Source organism: Mus pahari, chromosome 7 (genome assembly GCF_900095145.1).
Source record: "Mus pahari chromosome 7, PAHARI_EIJ_v1.1, whole genome shotgun sequence".
Classification (NCBI taxonomy): domain Eukaryota; kingdom Metazoa; phylum Chordata; class Mammalia; order Rodentia; family Muridae; genus Mus; species Mus pahari.
Window position 1 is genome coordinate 27,461,193 of NC_034596.1, and position 12,253 is coordinate 27,473,445.

The 12,253-nt window shown below is 45.1% G+C and overlaps 1 protein-coding gene across 1 annotated transcript in view; it reads left to right on the forward strand.

Annotated features, from left to right (window-relative positions):
- Positions 1-12,253, forward strand: part of Eipr1 (EARP complex and GARP complex interacting protein 1) — a 117,690-nt gene that overhangs the window by 87,893 nt on the left and 17,544 nt on the right. Inside the window, exon 5 of the mRNA XM_021202151.2 lies at positions 8,232-8,331. Within this exon, the coding sequence (XP_021057810.1) occupies positions 8,232-8,331 (100 nt within the window). The remainder of the gene's footprint in view (positions 1-8,231; positions 8,332-12,253) is intronic.

Sequence of the window (12,253 nt, forward strand, 5' to 3'; positions counted from 1 at the left end):
GGTAAGGAGCGATTGCCCAGAGGAGGAATTTCTGTTACTTTCTGGTTGCCTTATAATCTACACCTTAAAGCTGTACAGTCTTTAGGAAACATGTTAAACCTTTACTTATAACTTTGACATGTTTTAGAGTTGACATGACTAGTCCATTCTGGGCCCTACCTGAGAACATTAGTTGTAGGGCCCCAAGGGTTTTCTATGCTTCTGAACAGGAAAGACAGACAGTTGTAAGGCAAGAACTTGAAGGCCTCAGCCTGCTGCAGACACCTTTGAAATACCAGGAAGCCACACCAAGTTTTGGTTGTTACCGCATGTGCCTTTTGTGTTTGTACTTGCATGGATGTGTTTTTGAAGGATGCTTCTAGTGACCAAAGTTGCTGCTGCTACCATCTGAATGAATATCATGTGTAAGCCCAAATTTAGTCCCCAGACTTTGTATGAGTGAACACATGTAGGGTACATATAAAGCATGATCTGAAGAGGAGTTACCATAATCAAGGGGACCACCATCTCCGAGACTGGGTTCCTGAGCTGACCAGAAAGGAGAAAGTGAGCTGAGCACCGGCATCCGTCCCTGTCATGTGACCTACACTCTCTTGCTGACACCACATCTGCAGCTCCATCACATTCCTTCAAATTCACAGTGATGTTCCTGTCTTTGCCTCCAGAGAACTGGGGTTAAAGGTGTGTACCACCATGCTGGCTTTTTTTTTTTTTTTTTTTTTTTTTCCTCCTTTTTTTTTTTTTTTTTTTTTTTTTTTTTTTTTTTTGCCTCAGTTTCCTGTTTCTTAGGAATTTTTGCTGTGGGCTTGCTCCTCAGCTTCTAGGTTGCTAATAGAAATCATTTGTGACTTTCAGATTCATAAAGATGACTTTGATTGAAATTCCTTACTCGGTATTAAAAAAAGAAAGCTCTTTTCATGAGCATTTTCTGCTTGTGCCCTGTTAAACTATGGAACTTGCGCACTCTCCTCATAGATGTGGCTTTTGGCTACAAGGTGTCTGTCTTCTCTGCTGAGTCCTACACCCAGGAGAGGTAGCCTTTTGTTGGAAGTGAGAGTGCTGTGAGCCAAGGGCAGGGAAGAGGCTACAGTGGTGTCCAGCAGCTGCTGGGATGGGAATGCAGATGCTGGTCATGCAGGGTTGGAGCACTGTTCTCTCACAGGGAGGCTGGGGACAAGTAGAGTCACAGGACACAGAATGAGCAGGGTGAGCATTATATTTCTCCTTCTGTCAGGATGCGGCCCCCAGGAGACCCCTTCCTGGGCTATTCTGGCCAAAGCCTGGGCCATTTTGATTTCCTCTGAGCTCCGAGGCTGGCCGTGTGGCCTGACAGCCGAGACTGCGGCATGCTCTCCCCTCCTAGGTGCTTGCCCTTAGTGCATGAGGGAGCTTTGCCGTGTCTCTGAGGGTTCCACGCCTGTTCTTGAAGATTGCAAGAAGGATGGTCATGAGGAGGGTGCCCAGGTTTGGAGCAGAGCTGTAGCATGAATTGACATTAAATGGATGGCTCGGGTATTTTACTGAGAAAAGACTCAGCACAGTGAGTCACTCTGAACAAGTGAAGCCCTTTGCATCCCCGCTAATCCTTTTCCTTTGGCAATAATGTAGGCAGCGTTCACCTCCCACTCACTAGGGCCCTCAAGTAAATATAGTTTTATTGCATTGCGCTGCTAAGGTTTGGTCCTGTGTCGCCTCTAGCTGCTTTTGTGCATCAGGGAGTTCTCTGCTGGTCTAGAAGCCACACTGCCCTTCTGGTCCCTATCGTTTACCGTACAGCCCTGTGGGAGAGGCTTGATAACACTTTCTCAAGCTGCTTGACACAGCAACTCCGAACTTTGTGATTTTTTTTTTTTTTACATTTTTGTTGAACAAATTATGGATTCTGCTTAATGTTGTGAGTATTTTTATGGTTTTTATTTTACAGTTGATTAGATTTAAGTTCTAAAAGAAAGACTGGTCATTTCTCTTGTCCCATAATTCTTCACACACTCAGGCCTCTGCTCACTGAGAAGAGTGAAACACAATGGAGAATGAGTCATCCCTCCCAGGTTGGCAAGCTCCGGTGGTGGGTGCCTTTTAGAGACCGTGTCATAAAAACAAGGGGTTTGCAAGAGAACGAGGCAGCCAGTCACACTTACAGGATGTATAAACAACTCGTTGTCAAGGAAATGTAAATCAAAACAGCACATATGCTTTGGTGGGGAATTGGGAGTTCTTAACAGAATGGTCAGGATCACATTTATGGGAAGCACCTCTGTGGGAAAAATCTGCAAGCACATCTGTCTGTGGAACCTGAAATTGCAGTTCTAGAACTGATTTGATCTTCACGGGTGCCAAGAAGTGTATCTCCAAGATACCTACTGCTTTACTATACAAATCAGTTGTGTGAAAAGTTGGAAAAAAGCCCAGAACTGTCATACAGTAGTAACCAGATTTTAAAGGCTCAGAATCCTGGGGCTGGAGAGATAGGTCAGTGGTTAAAGCACTTACTGCTCCTGCAGAGGACCTGGGTTGGATTCCTAGTGCTCATGTGGCAGCTTGCAACTGTCTGTAACTCCAGGTCCAGGGGATCTGATATCTGATGTCCATTTCTGGCCTCTAAAGTTACCAGACAGTCATGTAGTACATAGACATATGTGCAGGCAAAACACCTGTGCACAGAAAATAAAAATTTAAAAATATGAAAAATCACAGCAATCTATATAATTTACAACTATGTAGCCTATAGATAGAAGTGTGTGTGTTTGACCTAGAATGACCGGGATAATTTTAAGAAAGAACAGAGATTACACAGTGATGCCAGTGACTGGTGACAATCTTGCAGGAACCTTTGTAATGTGCTATTTGTACCCTGCATGTTAGAGATGACCTAGAGTGCGTGTGACCCGAGCAGTGTGTCAGTCTTCTCAGGAGGGGAGAGTATGAGGGATGCCAGTGTTTCTAGTTTCACGGTTTTTAACTTGGGCATTTGACTTTGTGTGCAGAATAAGTTAACAATTCAGTGGGGTGCCACCAAGGCTGGTGCCATCTTGAACTTAATGCCCAGAGGAGAGCTCCTTTAGTGCCCACTCAGGGCCACTTATTACTTTGTTAACAAGACTTGTTAGATGTTGGTGGTTATGTTTTCCAAGCCCACTGACCAAGAAGAGAGGGCAATGCTGGCAGGGGGACCTGGGAGCAGTAAAGATGGTCAGCTGAGCTGCCATTAGCAAACCCTGGTGAAGATCAGGGAAGCCAGGGCCACAAACACACAGCAAGTCTGTGTGCTAAGCCCCCCAAGGCAGCAAGATGAGAGAGAGCGCGCTCCAGGTGATTTCCAGCCACCAGGCTTAACAGAACAAGTCAACACTTTTAAGGGAAATAAATGTCACTAGACAAATGACAGTGGAATCACACAGCAAGATTTATGAGGTGCAGCAAAAGAACTTGTAAGAGGGAATTTTGTAATGGTGAGTATCCATGTTAAGTGTGCAGTGGTATCTGCATTAAGTTTACAGTGACATGTTTCCCCATTAAGTGTGTAGTGTTAAGTATCTGCATTAAGGAAAGGGATCACATGCAGCACCCAGCACATGGCAGGTGGTGACATGCAGTGCCTGGCATGAGACGGGGTACCATACAGTATCTTTAATAAGGTAGTAGTGGCATGCAATGTCTGGCATGTATCCCGTTACTGCGGTATTGTTGCAGCAGACTTCCTGTTGAGAGTTGCACTGAACTAAAATTGAGTAGGCAGTATGTCTTAGTCAGGGTTTCTATTCCTGCACAAACATCATGACCAAGAGCCAAGTTGGGGAGGAAGGGGTTTATTCAGCTTACACTTCCACATTGCTGTTCATCACCAAAGGAAGTCAGGACTGGAACTCAAGCAGGTCAGGAAGCAGGAGCTGATGCAGAGGCCATGGAGGGATGTTCCTTACTGGCTTGCTTCCCCGGGCTTGCTCAGCTTGCTTTCTTATAGAACCCAAGACTACCAGCCCAGAGATGGCACCACCCACAATGGGCCCTTCCCCCTTGATCACTAATTGAGAAAATGCCCCACAGCGGGATCTCATGGAGGCATTTCCCCAACTGAGACTCCTTTCTCTGTGATAACTCCAGCCTGTGTCAAGTTGACACACAAAACCAGCCAGTACCAGTACACAGTATTTCCCTTAAACATAACAGTGTATGGTTCTTAAAAGATAAAAATCAACAAGCCTAGTTTTGCCTAGGGAGCTTAAGAATGGTAGACATAGAAGATTGCTCCCAAACTTATGTCAGCAGATAACACTGCTGATAGAGGGGCAGTATGGCAGAGGGCTGCATCTGGTACCTAGGAGTTCCAGGCGAAGAAGCGACATTGCCAGTAATGTTGGCAAGGCGTACAAGCTGGCTATGTGTGAGTTTTGACTTCAGCACAGGGCTGCACTGCAGTTTACAACTGGGAAAGGACTGGGCACGTTTGGCTAAGGGCCTAAGAGTCTGTGTCCATCAAATTCTGCAGGACTTTCAGCAAGTCACAAGAGTTCTCTCACCAGCAGAGAATGGGCTTCTCTGAGCTGTGCCCAATACATGGGATCTACTCAGTTCTCCCTTGTGTGTCTTAAGTATACTGGACTTGTAAGAAGCTGAGAGAAGTCTCACTTCTCTCCAGGGCTCTCCTGTGTAGGGCTCTTCTAGGCTGTGAGAATTGACATTGGGCCAGGGAGCCAGAAGTTGTGAACAGTGTGAGGGGTGATGTGTCCAGTGAGGCCAACTCACTGCTCTGTCTGTGGGAGAGGTGGTAAGAGGAAGGTGCCAAATACCTGAAGACTGTGGTTCCCTGTAAGTTGACTTGTTCTTTCTGGTGTCAGTTCTGGGCCAGTGAAGAACAGTGATAATCTCCACCTCAGATTAGAGGCATATGTAAGATACTTGTGTGCTTATGACTAGGTGCCTAGCAATTTCCCCACTTTGGCCCTGTCACCTGCAGGACACTAGAAGCACAGAGCACCTATTTTAGGGAGAGTCCTGTTGGCCAGCAGGCAGGGCCATGACTATTTCTAGCCTTGTTTGTATCCTTGTTTAGAGAATATTTAGTGAAATGCAGCTAGTCTCTCCCTAGGCCAGCCTGTGATACTAACATGTACCTATCCAGCCTTTGGGGCTCCAGAGTAGGGACAAGCTTCTCTGAATTTGGCAAATGTCTTGTCTCCCTGCCCCTTCCAGGNTTCAGAGAGCTGTCTTTAGGTTTTATATTCATCATGACCTTCAGAAACAANTGACAGAGAACTTGGGTCTGGGACATGAAGCTTTTGCAAATGGCTGTAATAACTCAAAACCAGGTTATTTTCTAAAGCAAATGAATGTAGCCTTCTATGAGCCTTAAGCGTATAAGACTTGTTTTCAAATTAGAATATATTTCTCTTTTTTTGCCATAAAAGTTACTTCTACAGCCACTTGAAAATCATTGTATCTTCTCCTCTGTTCACAATACTGAGAAATGTGAGTTCTTTCTCAGAGACTGACAGATCTACAGATGAGGAGGCAAGGTGGGACAGTGTGTGGCTAAATGTTGGTTAGGGGAAAGGTGCCTTTGTAGGCTTGTGTCAGCATGAGCAGTGTCTTGATCACGAGGTCTTGTGCTTCTGGTTAGGATGGTGTGGGATGTGCATAGTTGGTTTTCTATGTATAGGTGACCTTTCTCATTGNTGTGACCATATATCTCATAGAAACGCAAATGAGGGAGGATTTATTTGGGCTCACAGTCTGAGGGGATACAGTCTATTGTGGCAGAAAACACGTGACAGCTGGAGGAAGCTCCCTGCTCATGTCTCCATGGTAGGAAACAATTCAGAGGAAGAGAAGCCAGCCCCTAAGCCTTAAGGCTAACACACGTTGTTGAGACTTCATGGGTATAGCTTCACAGACATATCTAACTGAGAAAATCTCACACCAATCGTCCTCTTCCTCTTGGTCTGAGAATCTTTCCACCCTGTCTTCCACTATGATCCCNGAGTCTTAGGTTCAGGAATCGTGTTGTGTATCTGTCAGTTGGGGCTGGACACCTCATGCTTCCTTGTTCTCTGCACTTTCATCAGCTGTAGTGTTCTGCAATGATCTTCATCTGTTAGAAGGAGAAACGTTTTGATGAGAGAGGTGTAGATACTATAGATATAGACAGACAAGGGTATACATAGATAAGACCTATGCTTACCCGCAGCTATAAAAGTAAACATTTAGAGTGTAGTTTATGTCATAATGCTGTGGTTTTCAACCTGTGGGTGCAATCCCTAGGGATGTCAAATGACCCTTTCACAGGAATCACCTAAGACCACCAGAAATCACGGATATTCTTCAGATGTAAAGAAAAATGAAACCATAAACTCTGTAAGTAAATGGGTAGGCCAAGAAAAGGTCATACTGAGTGTGATAACCCAGATAGCAAAGGGAGCTTCAGCTTCAGTTTTGTGTCTTGTCTAAGACTTGGCAAGGCCTGTCTGACCCTGGAGTCAGTGCCTCAAAGGGGTCAAGGTTTCTGAGGGGCCAACTCTTCCCCTGAGCTGGGGTCATCAGTCCTAAGGCCTCTGCATCCTAGGTATCCTGTGTTCTTCACAAACGCCTTCCCTCCCCAAGTGCTGTGGGCGCTGCCTGTGCTCTCCTCTGGCAGTGTCAGTGCTTTTGGACTTTGNTCTCTTGGGAGGATGTGTGGTTTGGGTTTGCAATCAAAAATGTGCTACAGGTCTGAACACAGTGGTCACAGAAGTAGTAAAAATTTCTAAGAAACATCTCAAAAAGTGTTCAACCACCCTAGCAATTAGGGAAGTACAAGTCCAAACAACTTTAGATTCTATCTTACCCCAGTCAGAATGATAAGGGTCAACAAATCAGCCTACAAGTGCTGAAGAGGATGTGGAGAAAAAGAAACCCTCATTCCTGTGTGCCTTGATCATACCCACCCCAGCTCTCTGAGATGTTTGCCTTTTGTTACCATAACTGTTCTTTTTGCTACTTTATTGGGTTCCTTTATTTGCCTCCCTCCCCACCCTTATTCCTCCCAATCCACCTGCCAGCACTAGGTAGGGGAGAAAGAAGGATAAGAGGGGGAAGGGGGCGTCAATACCCCTACCCTTACTCCTTCCAATCCACCCCCCCCAACACTAGGTAGAGGAGAATGAAGGATAAGAAGGGAAAGGAGGCATCAATATTGTGGGGCAATGTTGGTCTTAGTCATCAGGATATCCAATTTCTTCTTTTCTCTTTGTTCACAGCCACTTAACAAACTGCAGCTGCTCTGGGTTTGGCATTTTTATACCCTCTCAAAAGTCCCCAGAATTTCAAACGTAAACTATCTTTAGCAGGCAGAATCACACCCTTGCCAGAGCACAGGACAAATCATAGCTGTTATGGACAATGTGAAGCAACCGCATACTCCACACCTAGGATTAAGACAAAAACATACTCACACAACATTTTTATGTTTTTAAGGAAACCAAAATTCTCACTACAGTTAACTCTTCAGATCCATGGTTAGAATAGTTGGGGACACTGACTGTGATTGGCTCAGATAGAGAAATAGCATCTGTCACAGGTGGGTGGCCCATCTAGAATCTGGAGTATGGGTGCAATTCTCAACTCTGCCCTACTGACCCCTGAAAGGAGTTGCCTTTGCCCCACCAAAGACAAGCCATTCACATGTGAAATCAGCTTCTCCCCATGCCTTGTCCAGCTGCCCCTCCTCCTGGGCCAGCTGTTCATGCCGTAGCTACCAGTAAGCTGTGTAGTGTGATTACTGGAGTCATCCTGGATTCCTCTTGTGGCTTGTGAGGCTGGAAGGCCAACATTCTGATATTGGTTGATTTAATTCTTGGTGAGATTTGTTGTTTGTTTTGTTTGTGACTTATATGGTTACCTTCTTGCTGTCTTCACATGGTGGATAGAGACAGGGACTTGCAAATTCTGCTCTCTCCTCTTACAGGGACTTAGGTCCCATCAAGAGAGTCTACCTCATGATCTCCAACCTTAATTGTGTCTATCATGCTAGGTCACAGCTTTGACACATAATGTTTCTGACATATGTTATTAGATGCCATTGTTAATAAACACTAAAGGCTTTGGGCCAGGAAAGAGCTTGTGTCACTGTGAGGGGTAGAGCTTGTGCCAGTGTGTAGAGCTTGTGCCAGTGTGAGGGGTGTGTGTAAAAAACTGTGGGCTATAGCCTTGGGGGTCCCCATTGGTCACATTAACATTTGCCATTTGTTTTTCTTTAGTGTCGTGTGGGAACCGATGGGGGATGGGAAGAAGGTCATTTCCCTGGCCGATAGCCACATCCTGCTGTGGGACCTCCAGCCCAGCTCGAGCCAGGCTGTGGTGAGTAAGAAGGGAAGAGCTCTCACTGAGAATTGCAGCTTTTGGCTGAATGCAGAATACACTTCCTGATGCTCACATTTGTCATTTTGAAATCAATGATCACATAGGGAACGATGCAGGTATGGAGGCATCAAGCCGAGGACTGAGTGCTAGGCCTTGAAGGTCTAAGTTGAAAGCACCGTGAGTGATACTGAGGCTCACTGAGGATGGCTTCAGGTTCCAGAGTGTTCTCTTAAAAGAAAATCACTCTCTGAGGAGGGACACTTATGCAAGCTTAATTCCACATTGCTGGCTATCTTGCCAATGTATTTACATAAATTTTAAAATAAATTCTAGCACTTTCTTGGGAGTCAGTTTGTTTTCAGATACTCATTTTGAGTATTCTGTAGAGTTAGTATTGTGTGTGTTTTTCATGGTTGATTCCTTAAGACTTTCTTTTTTAAGATGTGTATTCACAGGCATTCATAATTTCATAGCATGTGTTGTCAAAGTATCAATTGGAGAAAGAAGAATACTCTGAAGCCGGGCGTGGTGGCGCACGCCTTTAATCCCAACACTTGAGGCAGAGGCAGGCGCATTTCTGAGTTCGAGGTCAGCCTGGTCTACAAAGTGAGTTCCAGGACAGCCAGGGCTATACAGAGAAACCCTGTCTCAAAAAACCAAAAAAAGAAGAAAACTCTGGAACCCTGCAATGAAACGTTGAAATGTCAATGTCCCCAGGGGCCACATGGTCCCTTCACAGCATCAGAGTATGTGGGTTCCTCAGGTGGCCATGTCTTATGTTTGTTTGTTCCCATGACACCTAACAGAGTTCTCTGCTGTCTTGGTGCCTTCCAGTGTTACCAGTGCCCCTAGGTTAAAGAGAACGTGGGCGATGGTGCATCGTTGTGATATGAGGCAGAGGCTAGACTTATTAGGATAGTCAGTGACTTTTTAATGCTTAAAAACTCAGGCCACGCTGTTTAAAGTTTGACTTGGCCTGTTTCCCTAGAGTGCTAGTATTTAAGAGAAACAAATCATTTTAAGAAGACAGCACCATATTCTGTGTGATAACTCCAAATCCACAGGAGTGGTTACAGTAAAAGGTCAGACAGGGGGGTAGTGCCTGGGCTAGCTTGTGGACAAGTGCAACACTGGGAACACACTTGCAGCCCCCACCCTTAGGAGCCATGGTGGGTACCGGGCTGTAGTCAGCCAGCACTCTAATCCCTTCTTCAGCCGTGTGTTAGCTGTCACAATCTTCAGAAGGAAGGATACTCCTCCCCTGCAGGCTTTGCTGTGACCCCCGGGAAGACCTAGCACAGCCTCCCCAAGCACTAGCAGGGGGTGTGCCCAGCAGAGGCCCAAGGGGCCACACTCTGGAGTTGAGAAGGCTCCACTTGCCCTTTGCTGTCCTGAGCTGTGGTCAGATGGTAAACACATCTTCACATCCCAAGTCATCGCTAAAGCATTTCATGTCGGGGTGATTAATCTGTAACGTATTTTCTGCAGAGACCAATTTAGTTTTCTCTCCCCTTTTTTATCTGCTGTCAGCAGTTCTGTCAATACCCCTTTGTGACCCAGTGCCGCAGTATTTAATACAGAAACCTCCCATCGATTGCAGCCTCCCCATGCTGGTCTCTTCTTCTATTGTTTGAGGGTATTGCCTTCTGTGGTAAATTTAATCTTATGCTCACTGCATCATTACCTTCTGCAATTAAATTGGAGATCCTTTGCCATTTATAATCATTAGCTGAACCCTGGGGAGGCCTGGGGAGTGAGGGTCTGTGGGGTGTGTGGACCCCGATGAAGGGTTGGGCGGCCTCCCTGCTTCCATCTGCTCGCTCAGCTCCACGTCCTGCTGCCTGCAGCTCTGTGGACATCAGTGGTTCTGTCATGTGGAAAGCAGAAAGCCTGGTGCCGCCTCTGCTGTGTCCACACAGGACTTCCTCAGGGTGATGGCTCTGACACGCGGTTGTGTCTGTGAAGGAGCGAAGCATGGTTTAGAGACAGTCCTGCCTGAAGTTCACGATCAGTGTTCACAGGAATCGTTTCTTTCACGGTTAGCTTCCCTTTCCCAGAACTGGATGGAGTGCGGAAGTATTTATCCTGCCTGTCACCTGCCTATCCGTTCATCTTTTTAGTACATGATTGCACAAAGCACATGTTTGATATTATTCTTGATTTCTTTTTCAATGTTTTTATTTATTCACTGAGAATTTTATACATATTTAATCATATTTATCCCCTCCCCCAATCCTAGATTCTCCCCCACCTCCCTACGTACCCAACTCATTTTTTTTTATAACGTCCCCTTTCTTTTTTTTTTATTTATTTATTTATTTTTTTTTATTATTTTCTTTATTTACATTTCAAATGCTATTCCAAAAGTTTCCTATATCCCTCCCCCCACCTCTGCTCCCCTACCCACCCACTCCCACTACTTGGCCCAGGCCTTGCCCTGTGCTGGGTCATATAAAGTTTACAAGACCAAGGGGCCTCTCTTCCCAGTGATGGCTGATTAGGCCATCTTCTGCTACATATACAGCTAGAGACACGAGCTCAGGGGGTACTGGTTAGTTCATATTGTTGTTTCACCTACAGGGTTGCAGCCCCTTCAGGTCCTTGGGTACTTTCTCTAGCTCCTCCATTGGGGACCCTGTGTTCCATCCAATAGCTGGCTGTGGGCATCTACTTCTGTGTTTGCCAGGCACTGGCATAACCTCACAAGAGTCTGCAATATCAGGGTCCCTTCAGCAGAATCTTGCTGGCATGAGCATTAGTATCTAGGTTTGGTGGCTGATGATGGGATGGACTCCCGAATGGGGTAGTCTCTGGATAGTCCATCCTTTCATCTTACCTCTAAATTTTGACTCTGTACCTATATCCTTTCATGAGTATTTTGTTCCTTATTCTAAGGAGGAATGAAGTATCCACCCAGTGGTCATCCTTCTTGGTTTTCTTCTGTTTTGCATAATGTATCTTGGGTATTCTAAGTTTCTGGGCTAATATCCGCTTATCAGTGAGTGCATATCTAGTGACTTCTTTTGTGATTGGCTTACCTCACTAAGGATGATATCCTCCAGATACATCCATTTGCCCAAGAATTTCATAAATTCATTGTTTTTAATAGCTGAGTAGTACTCCATTGTGTAAATGTACCACAGTTTCTGTATCCATTCCTCTATTGAGGGACATCTGGGTTCTTTCCAGCTTCTGGCTATTATAAATAAGGCTGCTATAAACATAGTGGAGCATGTGTCCTTATTACCAGTTGGAAGATCTTCTGGGTATATGCCCAGAAGAGGTATTGCTGGGTCCTCTGGTAGTACTATGTCCAATTTTCTGAGGAACCGCCAGACTGATTTCCAGAGTGGTTGTACAAGCTTGCAATCCCACCAGCAATAGAGGAGTGTTCCTATTTCTCCACAACCTCGCCAGCATCTGCTGTCACCTGATTTTTTAATCTTAGCCATTCTGACTGGTGTGAGATGGAATCTCAGGGTTGTTTTGATTTGCATTTCCCTGATGGCTAAGGATGTTGAACATTTTTTCAGGTGTTTCTCAACCATTCGATATTCTTCAGTTGAGAATTCTTTATTTAGCTCTGTACCCCATTTTTTAATGGGTTTTTTTGAGTTTCTGGAGTCCAGTTTCTTGAGCTCTTTGTATATATTGGATATTAGTCCTCTATCAGATTTAGGATTGGTAAAAATCCTTTCCCAATCTGTTGGTGGCCTTTTTGTCTTGTTGACAGTGTCTTTTGCCTTACAGAAGCTTTGCAATTTTATGAGGTCCCATTTGTCAATTCTTGATTTTACAGCACAAGCCATTGGTGTTCTGTTGCCCAACTCATTTTTAATTAGCATACATATTAGCGTTTAGCGTTTATTATATTTTTGAAAAAAACTATTTTTGTTATTTCTCTTCCTAACACCCTGCT